Source organism: Salvelinus fontinalis, unplaced genomic scaffold (assembly GCF_029448725.1).
Source record: "Salvelinus fontinalis isolate EN_2023a unplaced genomic scaffold, ASM2944872v1 scaffold_0305, whole genome shotgun sequence".
Lineage (NCBI taxonomy): Eukaryota > Metazoa > Chordata > Actinopteri > Salmoniformes > Salmonidae > Salvelinus > Salvelinus fontinalis.
Genome location: NW_026600514.1, coordinates 110,316 through 127,625, shown reverse-complemented (window position 1 = coordinate 127,625; position 17,310 = coordinate 110,316). Strand labels below are relative to the sequence as shown.

At 44.0% G+C, this 17,310-nt stretch overlaps 1 protein-coding gene across 4 annotated transcripts; it reads right to left on the bottom strand.

Moving 5' to 3' along the window:
- Window positions 1–1,470: 1,470 nt before the first annotated feature.
- Window positions 1,471–11,529, bottom strand: LOC129845442 (1-acylglycerol-3-phosphate O-acyltransferase ABHD5-like). 4 transcript variants are annotated; one of them, XM_055913378.1, is made up of 10 exons: window positions 11,426–11,520; window positions 9,478–9,576; window positions 9,037–9,134; window positions 8,776–8,945; window positions 7,983–8,185; window positions 4,129–4,283; window positions 3,862–3,973; window positions 3,277–3,463; window positions 2,999–3,067; window positions 1,471–2,809 (listed from the first exon to the last, which is right to left on the bottom strand). In XM_055913378.1, the coding sequence occupies exons 1-10, from the start codon at window positions 11,455–11,457 to the stop codon at window positions 2,765–2,767; spliced, it is 1,170 nt and encodes a 389-aa protein (XP_055769353.1). In that variant the 5' UTR covers window positions 11,458–11,520; the 3' UTR covers window positions 1,471–2,764. The 4 variants fall into 4 exon arrangements, with proteins under 4 accessions (XP_055769353.1, XP_055769352.1, XP_055769355.1 ...); XM_055913377.1 differs by lacking the exon at window positions 11,426–11,520 and adding an exon at window positions 11,235–11,301; XM_055913380.1 differs by lacking the exon at window positions 9,478–9,576 and having other exon boundaries at window positions 11,426–11,529.
- Between the last annotated feature and the right edge of the window lie 5,781 nt (window positions 11,530–17,310).

Below are 17,310 nucleotides of genomic sequence, written 5' to 3'. Positions count from 1 at the left end.
CGTTGATATAGATATCACTGTTAACATTGTAAACGTCTTTGTCCGGAAACATTTTCAGCACCACATTCTACCCTCCCTCAGAGCTTCTGCCTCTCCCTTGTCCTAATTCGCTCTCACTGCAAGCAGGTTAGCGTTTTGATCATTCATCTTTTTCTGGAGGCAGCTCTGCGGAGCGGTCACTAGCTGGCACAGCCAGTCATAAAATCTGATGTTAAACCTAACGGTAAGCATTCTGCTAACGTGTAACGAAGACCAGATAGCAAATGTTTGTTTTCATACATTATAGCCAATTTTGACTTTGCAGCTGGTCCGGCGAGGAAATCTTTCAGTTGGGCCTCCAGGACAAGACTCATCCCAATAAACATCAACCTGCTCACAGTAATGGAGCAAGTTGAAATGCAACGCTGCAGCCTTTTCTTCTTTAGCCTACGGCAGCCATATATAGACCCTAATGCAGAAAAATAACAGTATTCCTTTTACACAGCCTATTGATATTTTAAGTGGTCATAGGATGAGAAGCAGAACTGAATGATGTAACATTGACGAGTCGCTAACTGCACTTCAGCAAGGCAGGCTCCCTCCCTCCCCTCCCTGATCTGAGGGAGGATTCCCTCTAGTGGTCATGTACTGAAATACAAGGCCTGCCCTCATAACAGATACGAACCATTACTCTTACTAACCGACAGCTGGCAGCTCTGACATGTCAACGGGGTTGGGGGAAATATTGACAAATGTTCACCTTTGCGTTGGTCCATTTTAGAGCACAATAACAAATAACCCAGAATGGTGTGAAGTCTACCCCTGACCGTCATACTGATGTCCATGTTGCAGTTTTGTACTTTTATGGGTACTAAAAAGCTCTCGTGTTCTTCCTCTTGAGCTCTGACGACCACATTCCACACAGTGGGGTTCATCTCTCTCAAAGGAACAATTTATAGGAACGAAAGCGGTTGAGATTAGCTCTCCTCTTTGAACAGAAATCAGTGTGGATAAAAAATGCTTGATAAAGTCACCGTGACAACAATGAATGGACACAGACTACACAATAGACACCACACAATAGACAGCACAAACAGACACCACAGAATAGAGTGAGCTACAAGCATGGTAGATGGAAATATATCCAGTGTGGCCTTAACAAAATAAATTGCGGTCAGAATGCAGGATAACTGCGGTAACAAATACTGCATCAAAAATAGTTTTTTTTACAGCAGTAATTTTGAAGTGTAACTGCAGTTATACTGCACTGACTGCAGTTCAACTGCAGTACAATTCACTTATTCTGCAATTTCTGCATCCAAAACACCACAATCGACTGCAGTTACTCCACTTTTACTGCAATCTGTTTTTGTAAAGGTGGTTTTCAGACAGAATGCCTATAAGAGTTGTAGTGTTTAAAATTGAAATATTGTTCATCCTGACAACACCACAAGTCTACATATACATGTGTCACAACAAAGGCCACCAAAATCATAATATCATCTTTATTATTTACAGGTATTTTACAATACATGAATAGAGAGAAGCACCATTTTTTCTTCCCCATGATAATTGGCTTGTGATTGGAGATGTACAATGATATAAAGGACAATAATACAAAGGCATCCACATGTTCAGGAGTTAATCAAACCTTATCCTTGGGCTCAGCACATCTAGTAAACTGTGCTTTAGATAAAAAAAGGTTGCACTGGGTAAAGTGGCTGTAAAAGTCTAAGCAACCCACCCAATCTGCAACTTGACACAGAGATATTAGCTGAAGATGTCACCTATATGAAATAAGAGGACAGGCTGCTATAGCTATGCTAACTGATCTTAGACCTAGATACTGTGCTTTTCCAGACACAGACCCTGGATAGGTGTCTAGTAATACTATCAAATACTGTTGCAATGAATGAATGGGATTTATTGAGGCCGAACCTTCTTTCCCCACAATGGCAGCTGAGGAGAATGGAGTAGTTATCTTCAATTACTAGATTCTGATGCTTTGTTTCTGAAACCTGTTTCCTTCACCTGCACACGCTAGCTATTAATACTTGGATTATTTTAACACTAGACCACAACAAGAGCCAAAACACTGAATGAAAACAATTATAACATCTTGAAGTGAAAACACATAAAAAGACAAGACCAAAAAGCAGCAGCAATGACTGTAGTCCTTGGTCACATACTAGGTCATTAAAAAGGCACTCCGGTTGTCATGGGGAAATCTTTTTATATTTGGTATTTATTTAACTAGGCAAGTCAGTTAAGAGCAAATTCTTAATTGCAATGACGGCCTACCCCGGCCAAGCCCTAACGACGCAGGGCCAATTGTGCGCCGCACTATGGGACTGCCGGTTGTGATACAGCCTGGAATTGAGATGAAGCACTGAGATGACGTGCCTTAGACCGCTGCGCCACTCAGGAGCCCATCAGCAAAACCACAGGTCTAAAAGTTCCACAATCATGTGTTTTTAAATCAAATCTCTATGGTCCGTGGTCAGATCTACATGAGCTGTTATGACGCAAATGAAACATTTCTAAAAAATCTCATGAAGGATCTTTGACAGAATGAGAATAATCCACAAGTGGGGAAATTGTAGTCTGTATCGTTCTGAAAATCATATTTCTTAAAACAGCAGATTAAAAGCTGACACACACTTATCACAAAATGACCAAAATCCTGACAAGCAGTAAAAACTGAGCCACTCAGTAGAATGAATACAAAAGTGTCATACCAAACAATCCAGGAGAATCATCTTTTCAACACGGGGTCCTTCCCTAGTTAGCAGGCTGCTGTGCTGATGGTGGTAGGTCTACTACTGAGGACCTAAAGTGAGGATGATCGAGGTAAAAAAAAAAGCCCTATTGAGCTGTATGCCCAGTCCTCTCCTCTCTATCCTTATGGATCACATGCTCACTGAGAGGACAAGCTATGGGCATGACGGGTATAACACGTCGCTCTCCGCAGGTTAACTAGTGCCCCCCCCCCCCCCCCTCAGCCCAGCGCGTCACACACCTGAAGCACTCTGTGGTTGAAGTCCTCTGGCTGGTCAGCATAGACGTAGTGGCCCGCCCCTCTGATAGCCTGGGAGAGAGGAGGAATAGAAATATGAGATCAGATACACATTCTGGAGAATTGTATTCATCTAGGATTTAACACTTCAATTCACTTTTTTTCCTGCCACCTGCTGAATAAATGTGAATATAAAAGCTGAGCCAGCTGCCTCACACATTACTAGACAACCACACACAGACAGCATCTTAAGTGTTCAGCTTATAGGAATTGAAACGTACTATGATCTCCACATGAGAGTTTGGCCTCAATCCTTTGATAGCGTTGCCCGAGTTACCGTCGATGCTGGAGCGTGACCCATATATCACAGTAATAGGGATGTCAGCATGGAGCAGGCCAATCCTCTGCAGCATAGGCCTCTTGGCCCACCCGTATGGGATGGTCATGTTCTTGAAGGCTGTCTCACCACTGCAACAGAGTAAACAAACATGATTATTACTAAAGAGGGAGAAGTACAGCAATAAAGTATATGATAATCTGATCTCAGAATAATCGTTAATAAGCAGCTACTTTGAACTCACCTCTACAACAGAGCAAAACTAACATTTTCACTGAAGTAAGGGTTTGAGACAAATGAAAATCACAGCCTATAATAAAAAAGCATTTCAGAATTTAAGTGCTTCCTGTCCATGTAATCGTATTAATCTTAATCATAACATCTTCTTCATTATGGTCGAAGAGGAAAACATTGTCATGAACTGTGTTGAACCTCAGACAGACAGACTGTAAATACAGGCCCAGAGGAAGTGGAGATAAAAAGCCAGTGAACTCAAACAGGAACTAAATAGAGAGAGAGAAGGACTAACCTGGGAGTCTGGACGTTCAGGTGATAGATATACTCTGTGACCGTGTCGTCGTTGAACATGGACAAGTATTTCTTCTTGAAGTCTGGTCTTAGAGTTGAAACAAGTGTGGGACCTTGAAAAACAAAGGAGTTGGGTTTGAAGGCTGGTAAAAACTCCATCCCATAAATAATGCAGTCATCCAGTCAGACAGGTATATAATTGAAATGTAATTTACAGTAGTATTTCTATGTCTGTCATCCACCTAGTCAGACAGGCTGCCAGTCTTACCCAGTGGCCCCACCAGACGTAGCCCTGCCAGGGGGTTGAAAGGGCTCACAATGGCTCCCAGGGCTTTGATCCACACGGGGATGGGCCTGTCCTGGTCTTCTGGGTCTGGACGCTCAGGTAAACCCCACGGCTCAACCAGCACCATGTGCTTTACCCTACAGCACAGTGAAGAGGAAAGGTCAGCCCCACGTGTTGCACCCTACAGGACAGTGAAGAGGAAAGGTCAGCCCCACGTGTTGCACCCTACAGGACAGTGAAGAGGAAAGGTCAGCCCCACGTGTTGCACCCTACAGGACAGTGAAGAGGAAAGGTCAGCCCCACGTGTTGCACCCTACAGGACAGTGAAGAGGAAAGGTCAGCCCCACGTGTTGCACCCTACAGGACAGTGAAGAGGAAAGGTCAGCCCCACGTGTTGCACCCTACAGGACAGTGAAGAGGAAAGGTCAGCCCCACGTGTTGCACCCTACAGGACAGTGAAGAGGAAAGGTCAGCCCCACGTGTTGCACCCTACAGGACAGTGAAGAGGAAAGGTCAGCCCCACGTGTTGCACCCTACAGGACAGTGAAGAGGAAAGGTCAGCCCCACGTGTTGCACCCTACAGGACAGTGAAGAGGAAAGGTCAGCCCCACGTGTTGCACCCTACAGGACAGTGAAGAGGAAAGGTCAGCCCCACGTGTTGCACCCTACAGGACAGTGAAGAGGAAAGGTCAGCCCCACGTGTTGCACCCTACAGGACAGTGAAGAGGAAAGGTCAGCCCCACGTGTTGCACCCTACAGGACAGTGAAGAGGAAAGGTCAGCCCCACGTGTTGCACCCTACAGGACAGTGAAGAGGAAAGGTCAGCCCCACGTGTTGCACCCTACAGGACAGTGAAGAGGAAAGGTCAGCCCCACGTGTTGCACCCTACAGGACAGTGAAGAGGAAAGGTCAGCCCCACGTGTTGCACCCTACAGGACAGTGAAGAGGAAAGGTCAGCCCCACGTGTTGCACCCTACAGGACAGTGAAGAGAAAAGGTCAGCCCCACGTGTTGCACCCTACAGGACAGTGAAGAGGAAAGGTCAGCCCCACGTGTTGCACCCTACAGGACAGTGAAGAGGAAAGGTCAGCCCCACGTGTTGCACCCTACAGGACAGTGAAGAGGAAAGGTCAGCCCCACGTGTTGCACCCTACAGGACAGTGAAGAGGAAAGGTCAGCCCCACGTGTTGCACCCTACAGGACAGTGAAGAGGAAAGGTCAGCCCCACGTGTTGCACCCTACAGGACAGTGAAGAGGAAAGGTCAGCCCCACGTGTTGCACCCTACAGGACAGTGAAGAGGAAAGGTCAGCCCCACGTGTTGCACCCTACAGGACAGTGAAGAGGAAAGGTCAGCCCCACGTGTTGCACCCTACAGGACAGTGAAGAGGAAAGGTCAGCCCCACGTGTTGCACCCTACAGGACAGTGAAGAGGAAAGGTCAGCCCCACGTGTTGCACCCTACAGGACAGTGAAGAGGAAAGGTCAGCCCCACGTGTTGCACCCTACAGGACAGTGAAGAGGAAAGGTCAGCCCCACGTGTTGCACCCTACAGGACAGTGAAGAGGAAAGGTCAGCCCCACGTGTTGCACCCTACAGGACAGTGAAGAGGAAAGGTCAGCCCCACGTGTTGCACCCTACAGGACAGTGAAGAGGAAAGGTCAGCCCCATGTGTTGCACCCTACAGGACAGTGAAGAGGAAAGGTCAGCCCCATGTGTTGCACCCTACAGGACAGTGAAGAGGAAAGGTCAGCCCCATGTGTTGCACCCTACAGGACAGTGAAGAGGAAATACCATACTCCATCACCACCAAACTGAAATAACTGAAACGCCTCTATGGTTGTGAACAAAATAAGTTGAGGTTGTATTGAAAGATCTGGAAAGGAAATAATCTAAACCACTAGGGCACAGTTTATTAAGTGGTCTGTCCATCAGTGAACTGAACAGGGGAAATAAAGGCGACATTTAGACAGGCAGACCAATTCTGATATTTCTTTCCCTAATTGGTCTTTTGACCAATCAGATCAGCTCTGAAAAAATTCTGATGTGAAAAGAAAGATCAGTGGTCAAAAGACCAATTAGTGGAAAATAATAACAGAATTGGGCTGCCTGTCTAAACATAGCCAAAGTGCCCCAGTCAGATTAAGAGCATTTTGTTCATAATTCAGAGCCAATTAGGAAACTCAGGATGTGGCTGGCTGGCTGCTTGAATACTAGAGAAGGACAGGATGTGGCTGGCTGCTTGAATACTAGAGAAGGACAAGGATGTGGCTGGCTGCTTGAATACTAGAAGGACAGGATGTGGCTAGCTGCTTGAATACTAGAAGGACAAGGATGTGGCTGGCTGCTTGAATACTAGAAGGACAGGATGTGGCTGGCTGCTTGAATACTAGAAGGACAGGATGTGGCTGGCTGCTTGAATACTAGAAGGACAGGATGTGGCTGGCTGCTTGAATACTAGAAGGACAGGATGTAGCTGGCTGGCTGCTTGAATACTAGAAGGACAGGATGTAGCTGGCTGGCTGCTTGAATACTAGAAGGACAGGATGTAGCTGGCTGGCTGCTTGAATACTAGAAGGACAGGATGTAGCTGGCTGGCTGCTTGAATACTAGAAGGACAGGATGTGGCTGGCTGGCTGCTTGAATACTAGAAGGACAGGATGTGGCTGGCTGCTTGAATACTAGAAGGACAGGATGTGGCTGGCTGGCTAGCTGCTTTAATACTAGAAGGACAGGATGTGGCTGGCTGGCTAGCTGCTTTAATACTAGAAGGACAGGATGTGGCTGGCTGGCTGCTTTAATACTAGAAGGACAGGATGTGGCTGGCTGCTTGAATACTAGAAGGACAGGATGTGGCTGGCTGGCTGCTTGAATACTAGAAGGACAGGATGTGGCTGGCTGGCTGGCTGCTTGAATACTAGAAGGACAGGATGTGGCTGGCTGGCTAGCTGCTTTAATACTAGAAAAGGACAGGATGTGGCTGGCTGCTTGAATACTAGAAGGACAGGATGTGGCTGGCTGGCTGCTTGAATACTAGAAGGACAGGATGTGGCTGGCTGGCTGCTTGAATACTAGAAGGACAGGATGTGGCTGGCTGGCTGCTTGAATACTAGAAGGACAGGATGTGGCTGGCTGGCTGCTTGAATACTAGAAGGACAGGATGTGGCTGGCTGCTTGAATACTAGAAGGACAGGATGTGGCTGGCTGCTTGAATACTAGAAGGACAGGATGTGGCTGGCTGCTTGAATACTAGAAGGACAGGATGTGGCTGGCTGGCTGCTTGAATACTAGAAGGACAGGATGTGGCTGGCTGCTTGAATACTAGAAGGACAGGATGTGGCTGGCTGCTTTAATACTAGAAGGACAGGATGTGGCTGGCTGCTTTAATACTAGAAGGACAGGATGTGGCTGGCTGGCTGCTTTAATACTAGAAGGACAGGATGTGGCTGGCTGGCTGTTTAAGGTGTTCTGATCTGAGTGTGATGAGGTTTTGGAGAAATTTATCAAACAGCCATAATGAGTTAGGTTCCTGCTGAAATCTTAGCAACACAATGAGAGAAGATGATTCAGCTGAGATACAGCACAGAGGGGACTCTTTTTAAGGACATCAGAGGTTGTTATCAGAGGTTAGCACCTGCATACCAACATCCTGTGAGGTCTGGGGTGTACAGTATTAGTCAAGCATAGGAGGGTGAACCAAGGACTGGCTGAATACATGTAGTATTGTATCTTTAACCAAGGAGGTGGCTAAAAACTAAGGAATAAAGCAACCATTCATATTGAAACCTGTCTATGGTTCTGAACTGAGGAAAGTGTTGGGTGGTGTCAGATGGTACTTGCCTGGTGGGATACTTGAGCGAATAAGCAGCTGCCAAATAACCTCCAAAGTTATGTCCCAGCATGACCATGGCTTCCAGGCAGACTTTAGCCCTCCACTGCTCGATGGAGTCCACAAACTGGGCCTCAGCCTCCTTGGCGTCGGAGCTGAAGTAGGGCCTGCTGCTCTGGCCGAAGCCCAGCAGGTCAAAGGCATAGACGGGCCTCTATTATTAACAATAATAATAATGAAAATTCATTTTATTTATAAAGGCACTACACAACATGATAAAACGTACTAAAAATAGAAGTCACAGTGTTAAAAAGAAAGCATACACAAAATATATAGCAGTCAGACAACAATTAGAGCTAGTTATATATAGCAGGTGTAGTTGACCAGTTGACCTATTGGTAGTTTCTTGTGCCCATCCTTCCAAATCTCTTTTGGAAGTCTGGAGAAATTCAGTATTGGATTTTGCATTTGATTGGCTGTGAGTAGAAATGAAGTTTCCCCTCCGAAGAGGCATTTCCTTGTTTTTCGTGTCTCTTTTCCTACCTTGTCGGACTACCTTTCGGTAGCCTATGCACCGTTAGTTACGTACCTTATTCATCCTTGCATAAACATCAGAAATATGATTCTAACAACCTGTTCACAGCCCCAACCATGCAAAATACTTCAGTGGTTTGATATGTGGCAATGTGACCTAGTTTCTATCTAGACTCTGTCATACTACACCCCTTTACATTGTCTCTCAGAGGAGAACTTCCTCAGGCTTTCCAACGCTACATGAGACATACATGTGCTTCAGAGACTAACCTGTTGGGCCAGGGCGTCTAGGTTGAGGGCCCACAGGCCCACCCCTCCACCGAAGCCATGCAGCAGCACCAGGGGAGTCTGGTTCTTCATGTTTCCATTCAATGTGAGGGTCCACAGCATGTTACCATCCGAGATTGGGACATACTGCTGGGACACCTTGCCTGTGATGCCTGGGGATGAGACGGATCCACACATAATAATCCACAAATTGGCCATGGCTGAAAATACAGTTTGATGGTAAAGGAGAGAGGAATTCATTACATTGCAGCATCTTCTCCTCTGCAGTCTTAAGCTGGTTCTGGGAAGTGGGGCACCAGGAGGGCAGCCAGCTGGTGATCCACGCTGTGGAAGTCCAGGACCTGCATAGACACAGACACAACTCATCAACCAGCCTAGGCTATAGCCTATACGGTCTGGGATTACATTGGTAGTCAGGAGTCATGTTGCTGACTGTTGTAATATTTCACAGCAAAAAGGAGACAAGACATTAAATGTAAAAAAAAAAAAACTGTTAACATGCTTCGGGATAGGTGAAAAGAAAATGACATGCAGGGTTTGTTAACTGATTGAACTGCCAGGGATGTTACTTCCTGCCTCAAGCACTGCATGCAGCAGGGAGTTAGAGCTGCACTAGCAGCATATGAGTGGGGTGCAGCCGGGGAGGTAGAGTTAGTCTGACAATCACACCGGTAGGTAGGTTACCTCAACGTTCTGTCCAGGAAACTCAACAAATTGTAGAAAAGACTATGAATACCAAGAAACATCAGTATTCGCTGAGCCAGTCTGCAGCCAAAAAACAAACTAAAAAACAGAGTGGAAAAAGGGATGTTATATGGCAGGGACTACATGCAATAGCCTTATTAATCATATGTGCTTGTGTTAATTGAATGGGAAAATGCAGTTAGTGTTGGGGATGGGATTCCCTGCATTGGACTTAGTTACATCCAAAATAAAAAACAGATAAGAACGGTAAGGTATTGGATAATTGGTTCTTGAAAGTGGGTTGCAGTAGTGGAGAAGGATGTAGTGTACTGGCCTAAAGGCTTACAAAAACCCTTGAACAAAGCTTTCAAGCCTTCCTAAAACATTTTATTTTAGGCATTTTGGAGATTGTCAATATGGCATTTCCACAGTAGCTGAATTACAATCGCATTAATAACCTTACCAATAAAAGCTATGAAGTCCACTTTATTCATTATCAAAGTGTCCTTTGACACCACACACGAATGAGCACAAGATTTCTTTACAGGCCTCCAGAGCACAAGATTTCTTTACAGGCCTCCAAACCATCAGAAGCACCAGCCACGACAGTAGGTCCACTTACTACAAGTACATCCATGTAAGCTCCATCAGTCCGCTCTGTAGTTCTCCCAATCGGTTTCACGGCTTCTGCATACGATTCATCCCGACAGATCCTATATCTCCGAGCCTCTCTCTGTACTTGGTATCCACCAAATGCTACACTGTGTTCTCCCCTACAATTACAGCACTTACCCTTCACATTGCTTCCACATTCACCGTAACCATGTGTCCCTCCTCACATCTTTTCTTTCCTTTACACTGAGCAGCTACATTCTTTGGCATTTAAAAAATTGTAGTGCATATGGGACAAATTCTCTACCATTGAAACTAAGGAATCCAATCTGTACTTTTCTCAGCAAGACTTTCTCAAACCTCAGCACCACTGATAAGCTTTCACTTCTTTGCCCCTCTTTCCTGCTGATCAACCTTTTGGCCTCTATCACTCTGCCTCCCTTCACATTTTCTTTAACATCATCTATGGACATAGATATTGGGACCACAGTGATGACTCCAATCTAGCATAAGCACCAGGGACATGGTTTTTAATCTTCTTCCCATTTTCAGAATAGTCTCTTGCTGAGCCTGGCTACCACACTATATTAACAATCTACCATTTCCAATGAACCGAGCTAATTTCACTTCACTTACGGCATTAGTTAGTCAGATAGGGCCTCACTTACACCCTGTGGTCTCGTCAAACACTATCACCGCTTTCCACTCCAACACATCACTACTCTTGTTTCATGCCTTGGCCCTCTTTATGCTTTCTTCACTAAACGCTTCACTGCTTTCTGTATCATTATCTCTCTTCTTCCTATGTCTTTCCACTACCGACCATTCCCGTCATCCTCCCGCTCCATACCGTCAGAACTGACACCCATATTGTTCGCAACAGCTGTTCATTTCAAGCTTTAAACCGCTCCGTCGGTTTCATGACTTTTTGACGCGGAACAATGCCGCTTTCACGTGCTAGTCGGAACTAGGAACCTCCGAAATGTCCGACTTTCTAACTTGTTGTTGTCAATCACCTGCCGCGTTCAACTAATTAGCAAGTCGAAATGTCCGAGTTTCCTAGCTCCGACTTGCACCTGAACCCGGCATAAACTATAAACAAGGCGACTGACACATGTCAAGTCATGAAATGTGTGTTAAATCACCTGAAAATGAACTTCAGTCTACAGGTGCTTGACGACAAAACAAGAACAATCAACATGCTAGGACTAGCTAATAACAAGACAAACAAGAGAAACATATTGTATCATGATTAACTTTTTGTGGGTCGCTTTTATCAATATTGTTATATTTAAAGAGTGGTTTTAAGTTTGTTTATTAAAAAAAACACACTCACCCTCTCTCAGTAGTCACCGTTTGGTCAGCCATTCTTCACACAGATAAATCACATGATCCACAAAACATGACATCACCTGGCGTGTATTCATTAGGCAGTTTCCGTTGCAAAACTTTTGAAATGGAAACCTTTTACCATACTTAAGGATCTAAACGGAAGCAACCCAAAGAGTGTCTATTGTATTGATAAGATAGTCAAGTGACCGCTCTAACAATCAAAACACATGTCCTCAAATATGGAAGGCAGGCAGGAGGTGATATCAGGTGGGACCATTTTTTTTTTTTTAATTACCTTTATTTACATTTACATTTAAGTCATTTAGCAGACGCTCTTATCCAGAGCGACTTACAATTTAACTAGGAAAGTCAGTAAAGAACAAACTCTTATTTACAATGACTGCCTACCGGGGAACAGTGGGTTAACTGCCTTGTTCAGGGGCAGAACGACAGAGATTTACCTTGTCAGCTCGGGGATACGACCCAGCAACCTTTCGGTTACTGGTCCAACGCTCTAGTGGTTACCTGCCTAGTGGTTAGACTAAATCTCACCAGACAATCAAGTGAGGGTTATTTTGATTATGGTCTTGCTCCCAGGATACAAGTATTGGTTCTTGTTAGTTTGGTTTGGCTAGGTTATTATTACTATTGAGGTTGTCATATAAAACACAGAATCCATAGCATTGTCTCTGATAAGAGCCTATCAAATACGACAACCAATTTTTGTGTAAATAATTTTATTTGACCATACCAGAGTTCATTTGTGGCAGAGAGGTGTGTATCTTCCGCAATATCACGTCCCACAGCGTCAGTAAAAAGTCACGTTCTTCTTCAGGGGTGTATTACTGAAACCGTTTACTTCAAACGGAAAACGTTGTGCAACGAAAATGAGACTTTATTGGACAAGTTGATCAAAATTTGGGAGTTTATGTAGGTAGGTCCCTCCACGTCTCGTTCGCTCAGAGGAAGTGAGAAGTTTTAATCGTCCCAAAATCTAGCCACGAAAATAAACCAACTAAGTAAATAATTTTTGTATGGGGTCAATGAGTGTCGAATTTGGTAAACAAAAATGGTAATTTCTCATTTTCTATTTGACGCTTATTTGATTTAATAGACGTTTCGTAAATCTTAGGTGTTATGAATATATAAGTGGACGCACGTGGCATTTCGGCAAAAATGACTTTATATCTTAGTTGTGCCTGTTGTCAGAGCTTATGTCCCCAGCCAAGGAGGGCATACAGCAACACCTAAATATTCTCTGCAGATTCTGTCAGACCTGGGCCCTGACAGTGAATCTCAGTAAGACACAAAATAATGGTTCTATAAAAGGTCCTGTTTCCAGGACCATGAATACAAATTCCATCTAGACATCATTGCCCTAGAGCACACAAAACTATACCTACCTCGGCCTAAACTTTAGCACCAAAGGTAACTTCTGAAAAGCTCTGAACGATCTGAGAGACAAGGCAAGAAGGGCCTTCTACGCCATCAAAAGGAACATACAATTTGACCTTCCAATTAGGATCTGGCTAAAAAATACTTGAATCAGTTATAGAACCAATTGGAATTTATGGTTGAGGTCTGGGGTGTGCTCATCAACCAAGAATTCACAAAATGGGGGAAAACTAAATTGAGACTCTGCATGCAGAATTCTGAAAAAACATCCTCTGTGTACAACGTAAAACACCAAATAATGCATGCAGAGCAAAATTAGGATGATATTATCAAAATCCAGAAAACATCTGTTAAATTCTACAACCTAAAAGGAAGTGATTCCCAAACCACAATAAGACCTAACCAAATCTTGAGAAAACAAAAAGATAATTTCTTGACACATTGGAAAGAATTCACTAAAAAAGAGAGCAAACTGGAATGCTATTTGGCCCTAAACAGAGAGTACACAGTGGCAGAATACCTGGCTACCATGACTGACCCAAAATGAAGGAAAGCTTTGACTATGTACAGACTCAGTGAGCATAGCCTTGCTATTGAGAAAGGCTGCCAAAAGCAGACCTGGCTCACAAGAGAAGATAGGCTATGTGCACACTGCCCATTAAATGAGGTGGAAATTGAGCTGCACTTCCTAACCTCCTGCCAAATATATGATCATGTTAGATAAACATATTTCCCTCAGATTACACAGACCCACAAATAATTTAAAAACAAATCAAATTTTGATAAACTCCCATATCTATTAGGTGAAATACCACAGTGTGCCATCACAGCAGCAAGATGTGACCTGTTGCCATAAGAAAAGGGCAACCAGTGAAGAACAAACAACCATTGTAAATACAACCAATATTTATGTTTATTTATTTTCCCTTTTGTACTTTAACTATTTGCACATCATTAGAAAAGTGTATATAGCCATAATATGTTGTCAGTGTAATGTTTACTGTTAATTTCTGATTGTTTATGTCACTTTTGTTTATTATCTATTTTACTTGCTTTGGCAATGTAAACATATGTTTCCCATGCTTATAAAGCCATTTGAATTGAATTGATAGAGGACTCATCATGGATATTACCCAATTTGGCATGGACATTGCCATTGAGGGCTTCCACCATTTATAAGTATTCAACTGGATGGGGATTCCTATGATTTGGTAGCAATCAGCCAATGAAGAAAAAAATGGACTACTTTAAAATGGAGATAGCTTTAATGGGACTGCCCAAACTGTCACAGACGTTATAATGGCACAGATACAAAGATGAGTCCTCCATCTCTATGGCCTGTTGTTCACACGCGTATCTGCCCTCTCATTGGCTATAATGGGCTCCTGAGTGGCACAGCGTTCTAAGGCACTGCATCTCAGTGCTAGAGGCGTCACTACAGACCCTGGTTCGTTTCCAGGCTGTCTCACAACCGGCCGCGATTGGGAGTCCCATAGGGCGGCACAGAATTGGTCCATTATTGTCCGGCCGGGGTAGGCCGTCATTGTAAATAAGAATTTGTTCTTAACTGACTTGCCTAGTTAAATAAAGGTTCAAAAACAATTGTCAACATTATAACTACTCTATTTTTTTCCATAATAAGACATGCCGTATGCCTGTCCTAATAGAAAAACGTGTTAGAATCCTATTCAAATGAGAAAGCCCCATAGAAAGTGTTATTGTGTGATTTAGTTACCTATGTTCCATAGAGATAGATACAGGACTCTAGTGCCCAAAAGACTGTCTAAGCATGGGCAGCACCTTTTGAAGACTTTCACTATTTTGAAGTAGTCATTGGGGTGGGACTTCTTATGGGTTAAGGAATGAACACATAATTCCATCCAGGTCATCAGGAGGGATCAGCCAATGAATTATACGTGTGAGCAAACATTCCATAACGGCAGGTGGCATTCAATCACCAACCTTGGCTTTGTACCTTTTCAAACAACACACTCCAGGTGGCAGTATGCACACTTTCAGTTTGTTTACTATCTCATAGAAGTAGCAGAAGAACAAAAGTGACTACACTGCCCATGCTCTCAGACGCCATAGTAAGACAGATACAATGTTGCGTCCTCTAACTATCTCTATGCTATGCAGGCCTACACACACAGCATAGCACGTTGGTGGGTGTGATAACTGCGGGCTGAAGTCTACAGCGGCGCTTGCCTGTCAGTGCCAGTGACGTGGAGAGGCAGAAGTCAAGCAACTCTTCGGATTTCTCAAGACAATAGAAGATTCGCAATAGGTTTTTATTGTCGATTTGGCTTCGCGGGCAACCTTTAAAAGTGGACCTTGTTGCGCCAGCGAACGAAGGACGTGGTGAGTAGCCTTGTTTATAGAGATTTGTTGATGTAAAAGGCCTACCGGTATCTACTTTTCCGATTTGCGTCAAATGTTCCCCAGTTGTACGTGACAATGTTACGTCAAAGCTCAACACATTTCTTCAGAGTAAAGCAATCATGAGTATACCCTGTAACAGTGTTTATAGCCACCCATCGATACTGCAACGAACGTGCGGTTCAAGCCCCGCCCTCTCTCACACAAAACACTCAGCTGTCACTGTCAGTAGCCAGCTTTAGCTGATATTCAGAATCAGATTTTGGAGCAAATTAAATTTGAACCTCTTTAATACATGGGAAATCTGTTTTTAAGCCGTTGTGATTCAACGTCTAAAGTAAACAGTCGAATGACATCAATCAGTTGGGCTGAACCCAAGCCATAATAATGACTAAAAGAGAATGCGTTTTAGAATATGAAGGAAACTTCAGAAGTTAACGACTTCAGATTGTAAAACGCTAGTCTGGGAAAGGTAAAGGGGGATACCTAGTTAGTTGTGCAACTGAATCCAGTCAACTGAAATGTGTCTAACGCATTTAACCCAACCCGTCTGAATCAGACCAAAAAACCTACAAAACTTCATTCATTTTCCCATAAGCTTTGTCCAACGAACTATGGCGGAGTTAGTGCCTACAAAAAGACGCCATTACTATTTCTCTATTGAACGTTGAGATTGCTGAAAGGCCAGCCTCTTTGGTAATGACAAAGGAGTGGCATGTTTGCTAAAGAGACTGGTACTCAGACTAGTAAAACGCCTCAAGGCTGCACCCCTGAACATACCACACCTTGTTAGGTAATATAAGATTATTTTAGGCCAGGTGAAGGTGCTGCAACTCACATTTGCACAAGGAGCAATACGCAATTTGGTTACCTAGAGCAACATTTGAATGTGCATCAACTGATATTTTATAGATTTAAATAGCCAATGTTGTTTATGTATTTAGGCTATGTAAAACATACTGTTACTGTACACCGATACTTGGGTGTTCAAAACTGAAGGATGATATTCTGGCATTGTCATTTTGGTCCTTGTAGGCAGTCATGTTTAATTCATTTGTTTCCTATCTTGTCTCTCTCCAGGCTTCACAGGGAGAGGGGAAAATGCAAAAAAGCTTGTCAGTTTATGACAGTGATGGCTCAAAATTTGCCCCTCTGGTGGTCATCGAGTTGGTTTCGGAAACCAAAGAGGAAGCCATCGCATGGTTACTAAACAGGGTCAGAGACAAGCAGCAAGATGGAGGTACAGTACATTGAGCTTAGCTTACCTACTGTATATTGGGAACAGAGATTTGAAGCTTCCCAACATTTGAAACAGTCTTCTCTCCATCGCTTTTCAATGTGCCTCTGCTTCCTCTCTTGTATACAAATGTTAAACATTTGGCTTTCACTCTATCGTGCTCTCTGAAAGTGAGTGAAACTGATCCGATAACATATCTGGGCCCTTTTCCACAAAGAGTCTCAGAGTAGGAGTGCTGATCTAGGATCTGTTTATAAAATATTATTATGATCTAAATAGCAAAACTGACCCTAGATCAGCACTCCTACTGTGAGATGCTTTATGAATATAGGCCCTGATGCCACCTGCAATAAGCTATGTGAAAACAAAGCAGGCTGACCTTATCACTTATATCGTGAAATACTCACTGAAAAGAGCATGGTTTGGTACAATAGTGTGAAAGTCCCTTTTAGTTACTGTATCTATTAACCAGTCAGTCTGGCTCTGTTGATACAATATGGTTGTCCTAGGTTACGTCCCAAATTGGCACCCTATTCCCTACATGGTGCACTACTTTTGACCAGAGCCCTATGCGCCCTGGTCAAAAGTAGTGCACTATAAAGGGAATAGGATGTAATTTGGGACTAACACCTAGTCTGTTGACGCATTCATACCTGTCCTGATTCCTCTGCTGTGTTAGGGGCTGAGCTGCTGGTGGAGCAGCTGACTCCAGGGGCCCAGGGCACGGAGAAGGACAACCCCAATGTGTATGTGGTGGGGGCCTCCTGGCAAAGGCTCCTGTGCGGAGCTGAGGACGTGGGCCTCTTCAAGGAGTTCAATGACGGCTCCATGAGAGGCTTCACGTATGCCAACAAGCACAACTTCAAAGAGTTCCAAGG

Bases quoted from the DNA above. Each gene is read 5' to 3' on its own strand.
- LOC129845442 (XM_055913377.1), bottom strand. From the start codon at position 11,290: ATGTTGATTGTTCTTGTTTTGTCGTCAAGCACCTGTAGACTGAAGTTC. The intron at 8,946-9,036 runs GTAATGAATTCC...TCTCATCCCCAG, and splicing joins AGAGGAGAAGATGCTGCAAT to GCATCACAGGCAAGGTGTCC. The intron at 2,810-2,998 runs GTGTGTGACGCG...TCCTCACTTTAG, and splicing joins TCAACCACAGAGTGCTTCAG to GTCCTCAGTAGTAGACCTAC.